This window comes from Phascolarctos cinereus, unplaced genomic scaffold (genome assembly GCF_003287225.1).
Source record: "Phascolarctos cinereus isolate Bilbo 61053 unplaced genomic scaffold, phaCin_HiC Scaffold_4;HRSCAF=312, whole genome shotgun sequence".
Taxonomy (NCBI): Eukaryota; Metazoa; Chordata; class Mammalia; order Diprotodontia; family Phascolarctidae; genus Phascolarctos; species Phascolarctos cinereus.
This window is the reverse complement of record NW_027555847.1, coordinates 127,011,309-127,031,259: the sequence shown is the minus strand read 5'-3', so window position 1 is coordinate 127,031,259 and position 19,951 is coordinate 127,011,309. Positions and strand designations below refer to the sequence as shown.

Below are 19,951 nucleotides of genomic sequence, written 5' to 3'. Positions count from 1 at the left end.
TGAGATTTACAAGATAGGGGGTCCATATATACTGGAATAAGGTATAAGAAGAGGTATGAGGGGCTGGGTTATGAAGAGCTTTGAATGTCAGAGCATTTTATATTTGATCCTGGAGGCAATAGGAAGTCACTGGAGTTTATTGAGTGGGGGCCATGGCATAGACCTGTGATTTAGGAAAATCACTTTAGTGGCTGAATGGAAGATGGATTGGAGTCCAGAGAGACTTGAGGCAGGCAGAACAGCAGAAGGTTACTTCAATAATCCAGGTGTGGAGTACTGAGGGCCTGTACCAGATTGGTGGCAGTGTCAGAGGAGAGAAGGGGGCATATTTAGGAGCTATAACAAAGGTGAAACTGGCAGCACTTGGCAACAGCTTTGACATAACGGGGTGAGAGAAAGAGGAATCCAGGATAACTCTTAGGTTATGAGCCTCAGAGACTGGGATAGTGGTAATAATGGAAATTTGGGGGGAGTAAGGGGAAAGATAATGTTCTGTTTGGGATATATTGAATTTAAGATGTCTGAAAGGTGGTTGGAGATGCAAAATTGGAAGTCAGCAGAGAGTCTGGGTCAGGATAAATAGATTTGAGATTTGTCAGCACAGAGATGGTAATTAAATCCATTGGAGCTGATGATATTACCAAGTAAGAGAGTGGGGAGAGAGGTTTGGAATAGCTGCTGTTGGGAGACAATTAGGGAGTCAAAAAGGATTACCATCCAGTGAGGGGTCAGTTGAGATTAGGGGGCCATCTCCAGTCGTCCTGATCTATATCTTGCCACTGGACCCAGATGGCTCTGGAGGAGAAAGTGAGGCTGCTGATTTTGCACAGCCTTCCCTCACTTAAATCCATTTCACTTGTAAGTCATGGCATCATCTTCCTGAAGTCATGGTCCTGTTGGACAATGAAGGACAAATAACAGTTGAGATTAGACATTTAGTTTTAATTGATTTGAGTGGCTTCTAGCAGTGGGAGTGTAGGGGGGTGTGTGTGTGGGAGAGGCTCAAGGAGGTGTTGATGGAAGTAATGCTGTGTTTAATTTTGGCAAGGGATAGGACAAGGAGCTAAATTTTTTGGTATGTGTGGTTTGTCCTTGGTTCTTGAAGAGCACCGTGACATCAGGAAGATGATGACATGACTTGCAATGGAATTGGATTTGAGTGAGGGAGGACTGTGCAAAGTCACCAGCCTCACTTTCTCCTCCAGAGCCATCTGGGTTCCGTGGCCAGATTATAGATAAGGACGATTGGAGATGGCCCAACAGGCAGTGGGAGATCTTGGCTTTTTAAAGTTAAGGTCTTTCTGAGTTCTCAGTTTGAGTGAAGCAATGCCGATTCAGTGATTAGGGCTGTTTAGGAAGTGAGTCAAAGGATGGCTCCTTTAAAAAAAAAAATCAAACAGGGAAGGGAAGACCCTCACAGGGTTTCAAACCAAAAAAAAAAAAAAACAACCAACCCAATTACTATACATTCACTCTGAGCCAGCAGGACCCCCCAAAAATAATCATTAAGTGGTGCTTGGGCAGGGACCTATTGTTGTCCAATCAATGAAACCCTGAGTGAATCGAGTTTTTAAGGCATGATCTTTAAGAAAGAAATCTAGCCAGTAACCCCTCAGATGACTAGGTAGATTTCAGCCCTAAAAATTTACCTTCCTTTGGGCAGAACACCAGAACTGGAAGGGAGAAGAGGAGAGGGGAGAGAAGGGGAGGGAAAGGGAGGGCAAGAGAGCTGAGTTGCCCAACTGGAATTGGCCAACTGGGTCCCCATTAGGGCAGCTTGGACTACTCACAGGTTTTGGTTTGTCCTTCCTTCTGGAAGAGGACCATGACATCAGGAAGATGATGACATGACTAAAGTAGCATCTATCTAAAACCATCAGCAAGCACTATATGTAATAGGGATAAGCTAGTAGCTTTCCCAATAAGATCAGGGGTGAAACAAGGATGCCCATTATCATCGCTATTATTCAACATTGTACTAGACTGGAGAACAGGACAAATAGAGAACAATTTCATTTGGGTTTCTACTAATTTGAGATTTATCATTCCAGAATCTTTGTTAAAACAAAAAAAGACATTACTTTTTGATAATTACACCAGGAAAAAGGAAAAGGAAGTGCAGACGTTTTCGTTCCTAAGACAAGCCTAAGTGTCCTTCCAGATCAATTTTCCAAGCACCTAAGTTGCCCACGTTAATCTGCCACTTGCAAATCCTCTGTAATTGTCCTGGGCTGGTTTCTCTCCAGAGAACGCTAGGTGGCGTCGCGGATAAAGCATCGGATCTGCAGTCACGGAGACCTAAGTTCAAAAATGACCTCAGACATTTTACACCAAAACAGCTGTGTGACCCTTGGCAAGTCGCTCTATCTGCTTCAATTTTCTCATATCAATAAACGTTTATTAGACGCCTACCGTGTGTAAAATGAGTTTTAAAATAGCACTACCTCCCACAGCTGTTGTAAGGGTAAAATGGGATACTTGTAACGCATTCTGCAACCTTTAAAGCGCTATAATAACACTCGTTATAACTCCCTCTTAAACGAGGTGATTGCTCAGGATTGGATTTTAATCTCTAAATTTGTGATAAACCAGTGTACCGTCGGTTCCACCCTCTCGGAAGGACACTCCCACCTTCTTTCCCTTCGGCATCGAATGGAATCGAAGCCGCCAACCGGAAGTGTCTGAGGCCTGGCGGAAGTGACGTCAGACACGCCTCTTGCCAGGCGTTTCATCATTAGTTTCTGCGCAGTTCTCCGGAGTTCGATCTGGGAGGACTCACTTTCTGCCTCGTGTTCTCGGCATCCGAGCTTGGGGAGGCGGCCACAGTGGGAGCAGTTCTCACGGGGACCCCCCTCAGAGCCTCACGTGCCCCTCGTTGTCGCGGACAGCGGCGAGGGGCGGCCCTTCTCACCGACTTCGTTTTCTCCCGTCCCCAGGCCCAGGTCCACATCCCGCCCGGCCTGCCGCTTCCTGAGCACCCGCCGCCATGTCGCGGTTTTTCACCACCGGCTCGGACAGCGAGTCGGAGTCCTCCCTGTCCGGGGAGGAGCTGGCACCGAAGCCCGTGGGGGGCAACTACGGCAAACAGTGAGCGAGCCTCGGGGAGGCCGGGAAGCCTGCGAGGGCCGGCGGGGAGAGGGGTGCCCGGGAAGGGCAGCGGGGGGTGGCGGGATGCTTTGGGAAGAGCAAGGAAGGAAGAGCAAGCTGGGGGCATTCCCTTGGGGTAGGGAGGAGAAATGTCTTGGGAAGAGCAGCGCGGGGTGGGGGTGGGGTTTGTCTTGGAAAGAGCGGGGCTGGGGGTGGGGGGCCCAGGGAAGAACTGGAAAGTGGGGGGTACTTGGAGGAAGTACAGGGGAGGAAGAGGGAAGTCTTGAGAAGAGTAAATGGAGGGGTACCCCAAGAAGAGTAGCGAGGGGGAGTTGCCCTAGGAAGAGTATCAGGTGTCTGACCAGGCTCTGCCCAATACCCATTGGTGGGCCAGGAGCTGTGCTAGCTAGGCACTTGGGGGAGAAAAACCAGGTTTTTCGGAATCTCAGATTCTCAGGATGTCCCCACTGGGTCTCTAGTCCTGACCCTTCCTTTAGCAGAGGAAGAAACTGGGACCGAGACTTGCTCATTCAGTCGCACCAGGTGGGGCAATCTCCAGTAAGTCCCAGTTCTGACTCCCAAGCCTGCTGTCCATTAATGGAGTAGGAAGAGGTTTTTCCTCTGAGCTGCTACCAGTTAAGGGTCATTGTGAGGAAAATGTGAAATGAATCTCAGGCGTTATGTAAACGTAAGTTAGTACCACTACTATGTATTGGAAGTATTAGACCTCTACAGGAGTAAATGGCATGGAAGCTACTGGTTAAGTGAATCTAAGAAGACCTACAAGGGATGTGAAAAATTTGAGGGGAGAAGGATATCTTGAAACAAGCATTTATAGAGGAACTGTTGTGGGTCAGGTACTTGGAGATACAGACAAAAATGAAACACCCTTTCCCTCAAGCAGCTTGTATTCTACTAGGGGGAAACAATACATACACAGATAAGTAACTTAAAACAATTTCAGGAGTAGGAGAAGCATTAACAATTGGGGAAATGCCACGTAGGAGGTGGCATTTGAGCTCAGTCTTGACTAGAGCTAGAAATTACAAGAGACTAAGGTTAGGTGGTAGAGCTTTCCAGAGGAAACAACTTGTGAAAAAGCACAGGCATAGTAGCCAGTGTAAGGGTAGAACAAGTAAACCAGTGTGGCTGGAACATAAGAGTAAAGGGGCGCAATATGTAACAAGTCTGGAAAGATGTGTTGAAGCCAGGTTATTGAAAGGTTTTAATTGTCAGAGAAGTTTGAAGTTGATCCTAGTCACTAGCGAACTATTAAAGCTTCTTGACCAGGGGAGTGACATGGTAAAATTTGCTTTTAACATTGTCAGTTAACTGTATAGAAGATGGATTATGGAGAGGAGACGTGCTGGATGTAGGGAGACCATTCTGAAGGCTGACAGTTTATGTAAGGTGAAAAGCACTACAGTGGTTGCTATGTGGACAGAGAGGGTTATATGTGATATATTGTTAGGAGGATAGAATGACCAGATGTGGCCACTGAAGGGATGGATGTGAGGAGCAAGGAAGAGAAAGAGAAAGCTCAGAGGTAAAATGACTTGAGTTGTGAACCTGGGTAACCAAAAGTATCACATATAAATTTAGAGCTAAAGGACATCAGAAAAAATGTAGGCCAACTCTATTTTTACAGATGAGGAGGTAGAATCAGGGAAGTTAAGGGACCACTTGTCACACTGGTTATAAGCATCATCAGTGAGATTTGAACACAGGTCATCTGACTCCAAGTCAGTGCTTTTTTTTTTCCCCCACCTATATTGGGTATTGGTGTCTTGGATAGAAATAAAGAAGTTAAAAAGTGGATTAAATTCAAAACCAAAGGAGAGGACAAGATGACCAAGGAGAGAATTATACCTTAAAGGAGTGAGAATTTTAATTGATGGAGAAAGGAAATATGTAAAGGATGAGGAAGAGTAAGAAGATTGGTTTGGCTGAACTCTGGAGTTTGTGAAAGGGAATATAGTAGTATGAAGTCAGGCTTGAAAAAGGTAGGTTAGTGACAGATTTTGGAAGGCCTTAAATGCCTATGGAAGGAATTTGTATTTTATCCTGAAGGAGAGCGAAGTTACACTGGCCTTATTCCTCACTCATGGTATTCTCTGACTCCATTTACTTGCGCTGCATCTCCTGTACTTGGAATGCTCTCCCTTCTCATCTCTTCTGCCTTCTAGCTTCCCTGACTTCAGGTTTTGTCTCAAATCCTGTCTTGTGAATGAGGTCTTCCCTCTACTCCTTCCTTCTGAGATTGGCTTTTATTTACACTGATCTTCACTGTACATAGTTATTTGTATGTTGTCTCTATTAGAATATGAATTCTTGACGACAGGGCCTTTCTTGTATCTCTAGCACATGGTCCAGTGTCTGGTACATAGTAAGTGCCTAATTTTGTGTTGACTGACCCACACGTCCCCAAGAATTCTGCCCTCTTCCAGTTTATGCTAAGACTGGAAGGGGCCTGAAAGGCTGTAATGAAATTGTATGTTATAAAATGGTGGGCTAGGAGAGAGGATGACACCAGGCTTGTCAGTCTGGGTGACTGGGATGGTGGTGATGCCATCGGCAGTAGTAGGAAAATCAGAAGAGGAGAGGTGTGCAGGGAAAGGAAACACATGGGTTCTATTTTGGACATGATGACATGTGACTGGAATTTAGGAGAGAAGTTAAGACTGGATATTTAGAGCTGGATCATCTCTACAAACTGATGAGATTACCAAGTGAGATAGTATAGATGGAAAAGAGAGAAGAATCCCAAGGCAGAGCCTTGGGGAATACCCACTGTCAGTAAACACGTCTGGAGGAAGATCCAGTGGAGGAGACTGACAGGGAAGTCAGGGTTTACTTGCTGTTTTACAGTTATTTTGTTAGTCTGCTAGTGAGTCTTCCTTGCATGATTTTTTTTCCACCAGCTCCTTTGGCACACTGTCAGACTGGAAGATTGATGTTACCCTCATGTTTAAAACCTTTCAATGGTATCTTGCTACTTACTGTCCAAGCTTTAGATTGTCATTCAGGGCTCTATGTTGTCTGACCCTAAACTACCTTTTTAGCCTTATTTCACATTCCTCCCTTTTACATCCTCCTGAGCTCCAGCTAGTACACACTATCCATTCTCCTGTGTAGGGATGTGTTCTTCATATCATATATGCCTATAGAAATCCAACCAGTTTTCCAAGGTGCCCAGCTTGAAAATGCCACTTATTCCATGAAGCCTCCCTTGACTTCAGCAGGAAATGATCTCTCCTCTTCCTAAACAACAAACTAGCGCTTTGTTTTTACCTCCCTTGTACCCACTTAATGTCCTTCAGTGTTCATTGACTTTGTACAGCAGTTATTTGTGTGTATCGTAAGCTTTTTGAAGGTAAGGACCGTATCTTAACTCATCTTTGTACGCCTCAGGATACCTAAAACAGGCCTTTGTGTATTGTGGGCCTGATTTTTTTCGGGAGGGGTGATGAATATAATAGCATATAGTTCATGAGTCTACAGTGAAGAGAGAGAAAGTGTAATATAGGTGAGCTTATGCCCAGGCAGCTCCATTGGCCGGCATGTACCTTTCAACTCTTTCTTTTTTCTTTCTACCCCAATCAAAAGAATTGGTGGGTGTTTTCGAGACTTCTGTGAGCAAGGTCATCTATAATCAGTTTCTCCCCTCAGGCCATTGCTGCTGAGTGAAGATGAGGAGGACACTAAGAGAGTTGTTCGAAGTGCCAAGGATAAAAGGTGAATCTGGTAGTTATGGATAGGATCCTAAAGGTGAAAGAGGAGCTAAAGGGGTTTTTTGTTGGTAGTTGATGGAGAGGATGGGGGACACTGGATTTTCTTATTCAGGGTTTGAAAAGGAATGGTATAAGGGCTTCTCTGATATTGGACCTTCTTCCCCCATCTTAGGTTTGAGGAGCTGACCAACCTTATCCGGACCATCCGGAATGCCATGAAAATTAGGGATGTCACTAAATGTCTTGAGGAATTTGAGCTTCTGGGAAAGGCATTTGGAAAAGCCAAGAGCATTGTGGACAAAGAGGGTGTTCCTCGATTCTACATCCGCATCCTGGCTGATCTGGAGGACTATCTCAATGAGGTTTGAGGCTGGGGTGGGGATTTTAGTTTGACGGAAGGGACTTAAGAAGTGGGATGCTGTTTCTGCCCTGAGGCTGGGATTGAGAAAGCATCTCTGCATTACTGTCTTGCCCTTTTGTTTCAAACTTTTATTTTCCTTGTTCTTTCACCTTTATTTTTGGTTCCTTAGCTATGGGAGGACAAGGAGGGAAAGAAGAAGATGAACAAGAACAATGCAAAGGCTCTGAGCACCTTGCGTCAGAAGATCCGTAAATATAATCGGGATTATGAAGCCCAGATCACCAGTTATAAGCAGGTCAGGAAAATTGCAGTGCACTGCGGTATTCTGTGCTCATTTCATTCATTGAGCATTTGTTAGGTGCTATAATGCCAACATTGTGCTAGGCATTGGATTAGACCAAATTACAAATAGGCAGGACTAGGGAGCTGAAGTGTGGCACAAGGCAGTGTTGGCTCATGAGGATAGTTTATTGGGGTGGGATGGAACCAGATGTTTTCAAGAAGTGGCAGCATCTCTTAACTCCTCTGCCATTCTCCACCTCCAGAACCCTGAGCAGTCTGCAGATGAGGATGCTGAGAAAAATGAGGAGGACTCAGAAGGTAAGAGTTCAGTACTGATTGGAAAGAAAGAAAGGCAGAATGTGTGTGTGTGTGTGGGGGGGTTTCCTTACTTTGATTTCTTTATTGTTCCATAGTCTTTTTGTTTGTTTGGGCTTTTTTTGTGAGGCGACTGCGGTTAAGTGAGTTTCCTTGAGTCGCACAGCTGGTTAAGTGTTATATGTCTGAGGCTGGATTTGAACTCAGGTCCTCCTGACTCCAGGGCTAGTGGTCTATCCACTGCCCCACCTAGCTGCCCCTTATTGTTCCACAGTCTTGTTCCTACTTGTTTAATCTCACTTGGATTTCCTTTCCAGGTTCTTCCTCTTCAGATGAGGATGAGGATGGTCTTAGTGCCACAAGTTTCCTGAAGAAGAAGTCTGAGGCACCATCTGGGGAAAGTCGAAAGTTCCTCAAGAAGATGGAGGTGAGATCTGAGGGAGAAGATGGGGACAAGGGTAGTCTTCCTGCTGCAGGTCAGAGTTGAGCCCATGGAGAAGCCTCATAAAGTTTGGTTCCGCATACTGGAAACTCCATGAAAATGTCAGAAATATCCTTGCCACCTTCAAACTGCTTATTACTTTTTGTTCATCTTCTATCGTATCTTCCTTAAGGATGAAGATGAGGACTCTGAGGATTCTGATGATGATGAAGACTGGGGTTCAGATTCCACTTCCTCAGACTCTGACTCAGAGGAAGAGGATGGGAAATACACTGTGTTGGCTTCCAAATTCCTTAAGAAGTGAGTAAAGCAAGGGAAGTTGTGGAGCTAAGTTAGATTAGTTTTAAAATCAAATACTCTGATTACGGAGCTTTAAACTTGCTTTATATCTCTTATTGGGTTTGACTATAGCAAGAGATTGGCTTAGCAATTCTTAACATACTTTTGTTAAAAAGTATGGCATTATGGCAGTTCCACGGGAATAGTGTTCTAAATGGGTAGCTAAATTGCAAAAATCCAACTTGTACAATGATAAATTAACCATATCACTGTGAAAGAATGTTTTCCTGGGCTCTTGTGTAGGGCATGCCAGTTACTTTTGTGGTTGGGAGTGAGCCATAGATCCTCTGCATCCAGCTAGAGCCTGGAATTAGGTCAGTAGAGATGAGGGAAGCTGAGGAATGGTAGAATAGCAGAGCTGAGAATTGAGGCTCTTTCAGGGCACCAGGTCTAATTTCACACCTTCCCTGATGAATCCCCTTGCAGAGAGAGCACCACGGACAAAAAGGCTGCAGAGAAGAAGCGAGAGGACAAAGCCAAGAAAAAGCATGATCGAAAATCCAAGCGCCTAGATGAGGAAGAGGAGGATAATGAAGGCGGGGAGTGGGAGAGGGTTCGAGGAGGGGCACCACTGGTCAAGGTGAGGTTTTCAGGGCTGATATGTGGTATATGGGAGGTTATGGGTATTAAAAAAGAGGGTAATGGGGGAGCCTAAAAATACTGTCAAGGCAATAAAGGGTGGGAATTCTGTTGAAGAGTACTTTGATGGCCTTGGGTGTGACGGGGGCATGTGTTGCCTAGGAGAAGCCTAAAATGTTTGCCAAGGGAACAGAGATTACCCATGCAATTGTAGTCAAGAAGCTGAATGAGATCCTGCAAGCGCGTGGCAAGAAAGGAACTGACCGGTAAGGCTTATCACTGTTTTTTATTCTACCCATCACATGGAGGAAGGGTTGATGAGAGGGAGCTTTGGATTTGGAAACTCTAAAGAAAGAAGGCATTCACCAAAGTGATGTTGGCAGGAAGAGTGGGAGGCTGGAGCCCAAGAGAAGAAAGAGATATTTTGTTGGTTTGGGCTTTAGAGGTTTGTCCTTTAAACCTCCTTTTCTATCCCTACACAGTGCAGCCCAAATTGAGCTGCTACAACTGCTTGTTCAGATCACAGCAGAAAATAATCTAGGTGAAGGAGTGATTGTCAAGATCAAATTTAACATCATTGCTTCCCTCTATGACTACAACCCCAACCTGGCCACGTATATGAAGGTGAGAGTGAAAGTATTTGGGGGTTTAAGAGTTGGAACTGGCTTTGAGGAAAGAGCACTTAAAATTTGGCTGTGGAGCTTTTGCTGCTAAATAAATAGCAGTAAGAACAGAACAGCACAATCTCATTTGTATAAGTTGTTTTTATTTTTTTTTTTAATTTTTATTTTTTTAAGGCAATTGGGGTTAAGTGACTTGCCCAGGGTCACACAGCTAGTAAGTGTCAAGTGTTTGGTCTGAGGCTGGATTTGAACTCAGGTCCTCCTGACTTCAGGGCCGGTGCTCTGTCCGCTGTGCCACCTAGCTGCCCCTTATAAGTTGTTTTTATTTTTTTTATTTTTATTTTTTTAAGGCAATTGGGGTTAAGTGACTTGCCCAGGGTCACACAGCTAGTAAGTGTCAAGTGTTTAGTCTGAGGCCAGATTTGAACTCAGGTCTTCTGACTTCAGGGCTAGTGCTCTATCACTGCACCACCTAGCTGCCCTGATGAAAGTTCTTAAAAGGAAGAAAATGATTCAGACTCTATATTCACATGTGTACCTTAACCTCTTTTTTTCCTCATTTCTTGGCAGCCAGAGATGTGGCAGAAGTGCTTAGACTGCATCAATGAATTGATGGACATTTTATTTGCAAACCCTAACATCTTTGTTGGAGAGAATATCTTGGAAGAGAGTGAGAACTTATCTAATTTTGAGCAGGTAAATTAGGAAAAGGAAAATGAGAAGCTTGAGAAGGGATTGGGGGAAAGGAAAAATGGCTTCAATTGGGGTAGAGACCTGGTGGGTCTTGTTCTTGGACTGAAATTGATGACAACAACTACTATTGCTACTCTTCTTCTTCCTCCTTTCTTCCCACCTCAGCCACTTCGTGTTCGTGGTTGTATCCTAACTCTTGTGGAAAGGATGGATGAAGAGTTTACCAAGATCATGCAGAACACAGATCCTCATTCCCAAGGTGAGATTGGGCGGATATGCTTAGGGCAGGCCTGTATTTACATCCTCTACATGTTTCTCTGCCATGCGAAATCTTTTTGAGGGCCTGACTCAGGGTAACTGGAATACACAAAAATAATGTAAAATGCGGCCAGGAGAAAATTCAGATATCACTGTCTTTCTCTCAAATGGATAAAATCAGAGCTTGAAATTTATATTTTTCTGATTGCTACTAGGGGCCAAAATTTTCTGTTTGGGTGGTGGTGTAGTTGTCAGTTGTTTTCTTGTTCAGTGAATGAGGGAGTAGCATCATCACCAACAAAGGTGGTTTGCCATCTGGTAGATGGCTTTGCCTTAACTAGCCTGTTGTAGAAGTTTACTGTGACTAATCAAATCAAATGTTGATTGCTTGCCTGTTCACAAGACTCTGTGAGGGACAGATACAAAGAAATACAATAGACAATCCCTGAATTTTAGGAACTTGGGGAAAAAAGACATTCACAAATAACCAAAATACAAAGCTCTATTTAAGTGCCGCATGAGGAGTACCAATGGTCAGCTTTGTGCCGATTCAGAGGAGGGAGTGATTTATTTTTTTGTATGGGGTGATGAGGGAAGGTTTCAAAAGTACAGGTGGAAGCATTTGAAGCTAGCCCTTGAAAGTAAGATTTCAGTAGGTGTACATGGTTAATCTGTAAGCATTCGTTCTGTGACATTCGGGGAACCTTCAGCGTAATAAGGGAAGTTGAGCACAAAAATACAGGTATATGCAAAATGCTGGGGGATCAGGGAAAGGAAAGGCTTCTGGTAGGTCATGCTTGAGCTGAGTTTTGAAGGAAGGAATCTAGGGACTTTATAATGAGGCAGGGAGCGAATTCCAGCAGGTGTGTAGAGGTCTGGAGATGAGAGAAGGCTGGGAGAAACTGAGAGACAACCAGTTTGACTGAGATCAGAGTATTGTGTATAAATTCTCAAAGTGATACTCGTTTTACTTTGTTGAGTAAAGTAAAACATTTTTACTATAAATGAATGGAAAGCACTAGGAAAGCAAAAAAACCCCCCAAAACTATACTACCTACCTAGTGTTCAGTTATCCCTATGTAAAATGGTGACAGGGCAGCTAGGTGGCACAGTGGATAGGGTGCTGGGCCTGGAATCAGAAAGACTCATCTTCCTGAGTTCAAATCTGGCCTCAGACATTTATAGCTGTATGACCCTGGGCAAGTCACTTAACTGTGTTTGCTTCAGTTCCTCATCTGTAAGATCAAGTAGGTGGCAAGGTAGATAGAGCACAGGCCTTGGAGTCAGGAGGATCTGAGTTCAAATCCAGCCCCAGACACTTGACACTTACTAGCTGTGTGACCCTGAACAAGTCACTTAACCCCATTGCCTATAAAACAACAAAATAAAACCAAGATGAGCTAGAGAAGGAAATGGCAAACCACTCCAGTACTTTGCCAAGAAAAAAAAGCCTGGAAAGGTAGTATGAGTCCCCATAGTGAAGGCCTTTCAGTGTCAAATGAGAGTTTATTTCATTCTAGAGGTAAGAGGGACCCACTGGAGTTTGAAAAGGGCATTAACACTGTTAGAGCTACACTTTGGGAAAATCACTGGCAGTTGTGTGGAAGACGGATTGGTGTGGGGTGAGACTGGAGGTAGGGAGATCAGTTAGGATGCTATTTTTAATAGCATTTTCACTGATTCCAGAACCCAGACTATATAAAGGCTCCTTGGAACTTCCTAGTCTTCAAGTTTACATGGCTTCCTTACCTTCTCACTCCTGAGGGCACCTATTCGAGACTACAGAAATGTTCTAAACAAATTCAGGGCAGAGGTGATAACCATCCTGAACTAGAGGGGTAGTTCTTCAAATAAGAGGGGCTGGAGAGGCCTTTGGTGATATTGTATGCTTTGATTGAGATATTTTAGGTGGAGCAAACTAAACAAAGACCTGTGGGAGGAAAGCTTTTATGTAGTGGATTGTTCTTGTTTCTCCTTGCTCTCAACGAGGACCAATGACATCAGGAAGGTGATGTCTTGACTTCCAAGTGAACGGAATTCAAGTGAAGCCAGGCTGTGCAAAGTCATCAGCCTTGATCCTCTGGAGCCATCTGGGTCCAGTGGCAATATGTAGATCAGGAAAACTAGAGATGGCCCTGATGCAGTGGGGAGACCTTGGCCTTTTCAAGCTGAGGTCTTTCCCAGGTCTTAGTTTGTCTGAGGCAACACCCATTCAGTGATTAAGGCTAGGTAAGAAATGAGGCAAAAATGGCCTCTTTTACCTAGTCAAAAAAAGAAACAGTTTGGGAGGGGAAGACCCTTAGGCTTTCTAACCAAAACTGAAATAATTGCTGTTTACACTCATACTCAGCTATCAAAACCCAAGCTGATCCTGTGAGGCTTGGGCTGGGACCTATTGTTGGCCAGTCAGTGAGAGCCTGGGTGATCTGGGTTTGAGGCTCGGCCTAGTAGTTACATTTGAATCCCAATGAGTTCCTGTACTTTATTTCAAAAAATCAGAAATGAAACTATTTGGGTAAAAATATGAATTGTTTCAGTTTTTTTTTCTTTTTAAATGATAGAATAAATAAGTAGGGAAGAGAAAAAAATCCAGCCCATAAGTCCCAAGATAATCTCGTGAGGTTTCAGTGATCAAAATTTATATTCCTTTGGGCAGAGCACCCACAGACAAGGGTATGATTCCATATGTGGACAAAGGGAAAGTAGGGAGAAGAGAAAGGAAGGAAGCAGTAGCATCATTACCCAATTTGAACTGGCCACTCGAGTCCCCGGTGGGTCAACTGCTACTACTACTTGCAAATTGTTAGTTATTTGTCCTTCGTTCTTGAAGAGGACCAATGATACCAGGAAGGTGATGTCTTGACTTGCAAATGAATTGGATTTAAGTGAGGCAGGGCTGTGCAAAGTCACCAACCTCACTGTCCTCTAGAGTCGTCTGGGTCCAGTGGCAAGATATAGATCAGGACGACTGGGCAGTGGAGGAGTAATTGGGAAAGGCAGGCCCAGGGCTGGATGGTCGTATGGCAGTAGCACTAGGGATGGACTGGGAGGGAAGAATGTCTGGGCTCACATGTGCCTCTAGAATTTACTGTTTGATCATATTGAAATCACTTAACCTCTTGGAGGCTTAATTTTCTCATCTGTGACATGGAGTTAGTGATATTTCACAGGGTTGTTGGAAGATCAAATGAGATACGGGGATATAAAGCACTTTTCAAATCTTAAAAGGTTTAACTTGCTGCTGTTACTATGAGATTTCTGGGGTTGAAAAAAAAAACTTTTTTCCTAACACCAGAATATGTAGAGCATCTCAAGGATGAGGCACGTGTCTGTGCCATCATTGAGCGTGTTCAGCGCTATCTGCAGGAAAAAGGAACAACTGAGGAGATCTGCCGCATCTACCTTCGCCGTGTGCTCCATACGTACTACAAGTTTGACTATAAGGCCCATCAGCGGCAGCTTGCTCCCCCGGAAGGGTCCTCAAAGGTACAAGGGCTGGGGAGAAAAGACCTTCAGGAATTTTAGGCTGTTGACTTTCACATTTATAACTGAGAGAGAGACTCATCTTGTGGGATAAGATAGGAATAGACTTTTGATATGTCTTTTTTGGAATTGCTAGGGAAATCTAGTGTTTATGAGGATGGTGCTGAGACACATGCTGTGCCTGGGATTTCTTAGTTTCTATTAGCCATATTCTTTGTTGTTCCTTTCAGTCAGAGCAAGATCAGGCTGAAAATGAAGGGGAGGATTCAGCCGTACTGATGGAGAGGCTGTGCAAGTACATATATGCCAAGGATCGGACAGACAGAATTCGGACATGTGCAATCCTCTGCCACATCTACCACCATGCTCTTCACTCTCGCTGGTACCAGGCTCGGGACCTCATGCTCATGAGCCACCTACAGGACAACATTCAGCATGCAGACCCTCCTGTGCAGGTGGGAGGGTAGATGGGGCAGGGTTTTTAAAGGGAAGCTAAGGATGGATTCGGGATCAGTTCCTGTGGTTGGAGAGGGCCCAGGGATCCATGAGTTCAGGACGGGGAAGAGCCAGCTCTGGGTTCCTCTCTAGTTACAGACTGGTTTAACCAGAAGAACTACTAGTCTGGTTCATTAACATTTAATTTAAGTTAGAGACTCAGAGTCTCTAATTCTTTGTGTCTTTGATGCTCCAGTTTGTCATTAATCAAGAAACATGGAGTGACAACCATTTAGAGCCACTGCTAAGTGCTCTGGGAAATGCACAGACCTTACACTTGAGGAGCTTAGTCTAGTTGGGGAGCCAAGAATGTAAAGGAAGCAGTCCTTGGTTTTAGGGCTCTCTGAACTGGGTCAGCTTCATCAGAATCTCAGATTTTCCTTGGAACACATCCAGAGGATCTTGCTTTTAGCCATAGAGCTTTCACTTTTTATTATTTTTCAATGATTATTGAACTCAAAAAATAATATATAAAAATCTGTTTGATCTTTGTCTCTGAGTACACATGTACTTTTCACCCTTGAGGGCACATAACTCTAGACTACAAAAGTATTTCAAACAAATTCAGAGATAATTTCAGGTTAGTAAGGTTGTTAGAAAACTAAATCCCAAACTGAATAGTACTTCTGGCTATAGCTGCCTAGATTTTTCTTGTCCTGTGGGGGGGCCCCCCCCTTAGGTGTTAGAGTTTCCAGCTCCTTCATGGACTCCCAAGTGAATGGCATTTTTTGCCCCAAAATATCCCTTTGTAGCTTTAATCATTCAAGTGATCTTGTGTTGAACACAAATAAAAATGATCGTCCCTGCAGGCTACTTAATTGACTTAGAAAACCATTAACACCTATGTTGTATTCTAAGTTCTTTGAAATATAAAAAAAAGTAGTCTTTGAGCTGCTGGGTCAACCTACTAAAATATTTTACCTCATGATATGCTTGAAATGCAAAATTAATAATGCTGTTACATTAACCACAACATTTGTAATTGTGGAAAATAATTCCAAGCTCTGATTTCATACACTAGTTGTACATCTTAGCCTTTTCTAGTGGTAGTAGCTTCCCCGGCAACAGCATCTGTGGTCAGGGTAGGTACTTCTGGTACCAGAACATTCTGAATAGTTTACAGACCTCTCCAACTGCATAGGGGAAATGACACCTCTGAGTTTATAAGTCAGTTATTACCTGACATACTAAATTGGGTTATAAAGTACACTTTGTTTTGTTTTGGTGAGGCACTTGGGTTAAGTGACTTGCCCAGGGTCACACAGCTAGTAAGTGTCAAGTGTTTGGTTTGAGGCCGGATTTGAACTTGGGTCTTCCTGATGTCAGGGCCGGTGTTCTATCCACTGCGCCACCTAGTTGCCCCCCAACATACACTTTTTATGGAAGGAGGTCTGGGGTATGTATAGTCAGGACTTGGAATCTTTAACTGTTAATTTTATGAGCCATTTGTGAGATAATTTGTTCAGCATAGTTCAAGTCAGGGATTCTTAGCTGTATTTCAGTATGCCTGGGGTCCATGGGCTTCACCAGGCTGCCAGAGAGTTCCAGGACACAAAAAAGATAACGACTCCCTGGTGTAGTGGGAAGAGTGTTGTAGTTGGAGAAGATTGACCCAGGTTTGCTTTCCAGCTCAGATACTTAGTTAGCTCTGGGGCCAAGTCACTTCTTTCTGAACTTATGGGGATCATAACACTGCAGATGGTGGTTGTCAGGAAAGGGCTGTGTAGATTCTTCATGCCAAAAGAGCTAGAGAATTGGGATAGGGTGAGTGTTCGGTCATCAGACAGGCTTTGTGCTGTAGAGGGAAATGGAAGAAGCTAGAATAAGTAGGCTTCTGTCTTTGGCACAATCACAGCTTGTCCTGTTGAACAAGAGCTAGCCTCACATCCAGGAAGACCTGAGTTCAAGCCCTGCCTCTGGCAAATGCTGTTATTTGTGACCCTCAGCAAGTCACTTACTTTACCCAGTGTCCAAGGCAGTTCTCTTAAGGTGCTGAGAAAGCCTTGACCTTCATTGATCAGAGGGAGTTTTTCCATCTGGGAGTTACCTAGACTAATGACAGCACAGGTCCAAGTCTTTATCCCTGTTCTTTAAATACTAAGTCCCTAGGTTCACAATGTTGTATGAGACTGCAGTTTATATTCTCAACAGAATTTAAATTGGATGTCACGTGGGGGAACTCCCATGACTCTTCCATCTAATGGGCTGTATTTTTCTCTCCACCTAGATCCTTTATAACCGTACCATGGTACAGTTAGGCATCTGTGCTTTCCGCCAGGGCCTAACCAAAGATGCACACAATGCCTTGCTGGACATTCAGTCCAGCGGCCGTGCTAAGGAGCTGCTAGGTCAGGGTCTACTGCTTAGGAGCCTGCAGGAGCGAAACCAGGAGCAGGAGAAGGTGGAGCGTCGACGTCAGGTGCCCTTCCACTTGCATATCAACCTGGAGCTGCTTGAGTGTGTCTATTTGGTATCTGCCATGCTTCTGGGAGATCCCATACATGGCAGCCCATGAAAGTGATGCTCGGAGGCGCATGATCAGCAAACAGTTCCATCACCAACTGCGAGTGGGAGAGCGGCAGCCCTTGCTTGGTGAGCTACAGTATGTTGGGGTATTTAGGTTGGCTGTGGTCTTACTCCTGTGTGCTCCTTAGTGTGTGTTCTCAGTGGGAAGATTCTTTGCCACGCTTAGAGCTGTTTTCACTGGGTGATGATTTATGGTACAGTGGCTCTCTCATAAAACAAGTGCAGAAGCGTTTCCTGGAGTATGTTCACAGTCCTTCTCTCCAGCTCTCGCTTGTGTCTGTGAAGATTTAAACATTTCATTGCAGCAGAAAGTTCTCCCTGAATGAACTCACAGAATGTTAGAGGTGAAAACGATCTTTATAGATAGTGTCTTTTCATTTTATAAATGAAGTGGGGAGTGATTTATTTGCCTCAGGTCACACAGGTGGTTAAGGGTAGCACCGGTACTAGAAACTCTTGTCTTTCCATCCTCCAGTCTGTATGGTTGCCCTTTAATAAACAAGACAAGGACCTATCCTGCTTCTAGAAGTTCTTCTACTTTAAATGTCATCTCAGGCCTCATTTTACCACCTGTCCAATTCTCTAGGTCCACCTGAGTCAATGAGGGAACATGTAGTGGCAGCTTCTAAAGCCATGAAGATGGGTGACTGGAAGACTTGCCACAGTTTTATTATTAATGAGAAGATGAATGGAAAAGTTTGGGATTTGTTCCCTGAGGCCAACAAAGTCCGTACCATGCTAGTTAGGTAAGTGTGGGAATGAGGAGACCTTGATGTGCTGATGCTAGATAGAGGGGAGGGAGTACCAAGGGCTGTTTGGGTGGTGGGCAAAATGGAAGATAAGATCCTATACTTAGTCACCTTTCTCCTTTTTCCCCCACAGAAAGATCCAGGAAGAATCATTACGTACTTATCTTTTCACCTATAGCAGTGTCTACGACTCTATCAGGTTTGAGGGCATAGGGATTCTGTGTCTTGAGAGGGAAAAGGGACAGGCTTAGTTGATAAATAGCCTTGCTTTCCTAATTTTTTCTTCCTCCTTTTCCAGCATGGAGACCTTGTCTGATATGTTCCAGCTGGATCTGCCCACTGTTCACTCCATAATCAGCAAAATGATCATTAGTGAGGAGCTTATGGTAAAGAGGGAAAGAGGGTGGTAGATCCTTGAGGGAGGGGCCAGCAGTTCTTTTCAGAGGAAAGAAACCAGAGTAAGGGCAAGACTAATCCCATCCATTTCCCTCTGTGCTCCCCAAACTAAGGCCTCTCTGGACCAGCCAACACAGACAGTGGTGATGCACCGCACTGAGCCCACTGCCCAGCAGAACCTGGCCCTGCAGCTGGCAGAAAAACTGGGTAGTTTGGTGGAAAACAATGAGCGTGTCTTTGACCATAAGCAGGGGACCTATGGAGGTTATTTTAGAGGTGAGACTCCTCCCTTATCTTCCACCCTTTACCCTCCCAGTCCTATTCGCTGTCTTGTCTCTGGATCACTGTTCAGTTTTTTCCTTTCTATTTTGACCTTTCTCTTTTCCCCCTCCAGATCAGAAAGATGGCTACCGAAAAAATGAGGGAGGCTACATGCGTCGGGGAGGCTACCGGCAACAGCAGTCACAGACTTCCTACTGATCTCCTCAGAGCATGCTACCCCTGAAATGTAACTTCCATGCACAGTGATTAAAAGTTTATATTGTCTTGACACGGTTCTGGAAGTGAGCAGTGCAAGCATAAACAGTATGGATTGTGTTCACTGGGGTGGAGTTCGTCTGTGAACTTGGGTAAAGTCACTGACTAGTGGTTCAGGCATGGGACCGGAACGTCCATGGACTAGGCCCCCTGAGGGAAGGGCCACAAGCTGGCAAGCTATTCGGGGCTGTACTGTCTCAAAGGAGGCATGGGTCAGGATCATGTTGGGGTGTGGGTAAACCAAAGGAGAGCATTGGTCTTTGTGTATACTGAACTCCAGGGAATTTGTGAAGAGCAAACCCTTCAATGGGAAGAAAGTAATTTAGTCTTCTAGATGCTTGCTTGGTGCTGGCCAATTTAACTATGTTTGGGTCATTAGCATTAATGTTCGTTGAAAGAATAGTCTCTATCTCTGTATATATTTCAAGTCGGTTCATCAAACACTAAGTGGTAGCTGCTGTGGCTGTGTGCCTAAACGGTTCTGGTGTGATATACAAGTGACACATTCTCTGCCTGTGATTTTGCCTGGGAGGTGATTAGTATGTACATATAATCCTTATGAGAGATCAGGAAGTGGAAGGGGAACTCTGTGGGCTGGAGAGGTTAGGAGAAGGTGAAATGTGACTGGGACCTTTTGTTCCATGCAATAATTCGAAGAATTGGTGAGTGTCATCCTGAGATTAGGTGGAAGCTAACTGGTCTTGGAATATGCATCTGTGTCACAGGTATCCACAGAGGGTTGCAAGGTGAGGAAGTGGGGTAGGTATAGAACATAGCATAGTTCTGCCTCTTCAAGGTGTCCCTCCTTAGAGCTTTCTTCCATTAGTTATAAAAGTAGAAGGGACCCTGCCGTACACGTTGCTTCTCATTCTTATACCTGCTTCTCTTAATTTTGGTCATTTAATGGCCCCGTTCCTGAATGGCATAATGCTAGGCTTTAGCTTGACTTAAGAGCTCTGGACCATAGGACTAGAGCATGCAGAAGTTACTAGTCAATAATGAGCATTCCCTTCTTTCTGATGATGCATCCAAAATCAAATAATCTATGGCTCTGC

The 19,951-nt window shown here is 44.4% G+C and overlaps 1 protein-coding gene across 1 annotated transcript; it reads left to right on the top strand.

Moving 5' to 3' along the window:
- The first annotated feature begins 2,719 nt into the window (after nucleotides 1-2,719).
- On the top strand, nucleotides 2,720-18,909 carry LOC110221876 (eukaryotic translation initiation factor 3 subunit C-like). The gene is given in 21 exon segments (XM_021006550.2): nucleotides 2,720-3,087; nucleotides 6,757-6,822; nucleotides 6,991-7,180; nucleotides 7,349-7,474; nucleotides 7,725-7,779; nucleotides 8,094-8,203; nucleotides 8,391-8,518; nucleotides 8,984-9,137; nucleotides 9,299-9,402; nucleotides 9,619-9,760; nucleotides 10,330-10,455; nucleotides 10,618-10,711; nucleotides 14,006-14,196; nucleotides 14,424-14,648; nucleotides 16,916-17,176; nucleotides 17,178-17,280; nucleotides 17,801-17,960; nucleotides 18,097-18,162; nucleotides 18,262-18,349; nucleotides 18,473-18,635; nucleotides 18,754-18,909. Coding segments are annotated over 21 exon segments (2,739 nt in total). The 5' UTR covers nucleotides 2,720-2,986; the 3' UTR covers nucleotides 18,840-18,909.
- The last annotated feature ends 1,042 nt before the right edge of the window (nucleotides 18,910-19,951 follow it).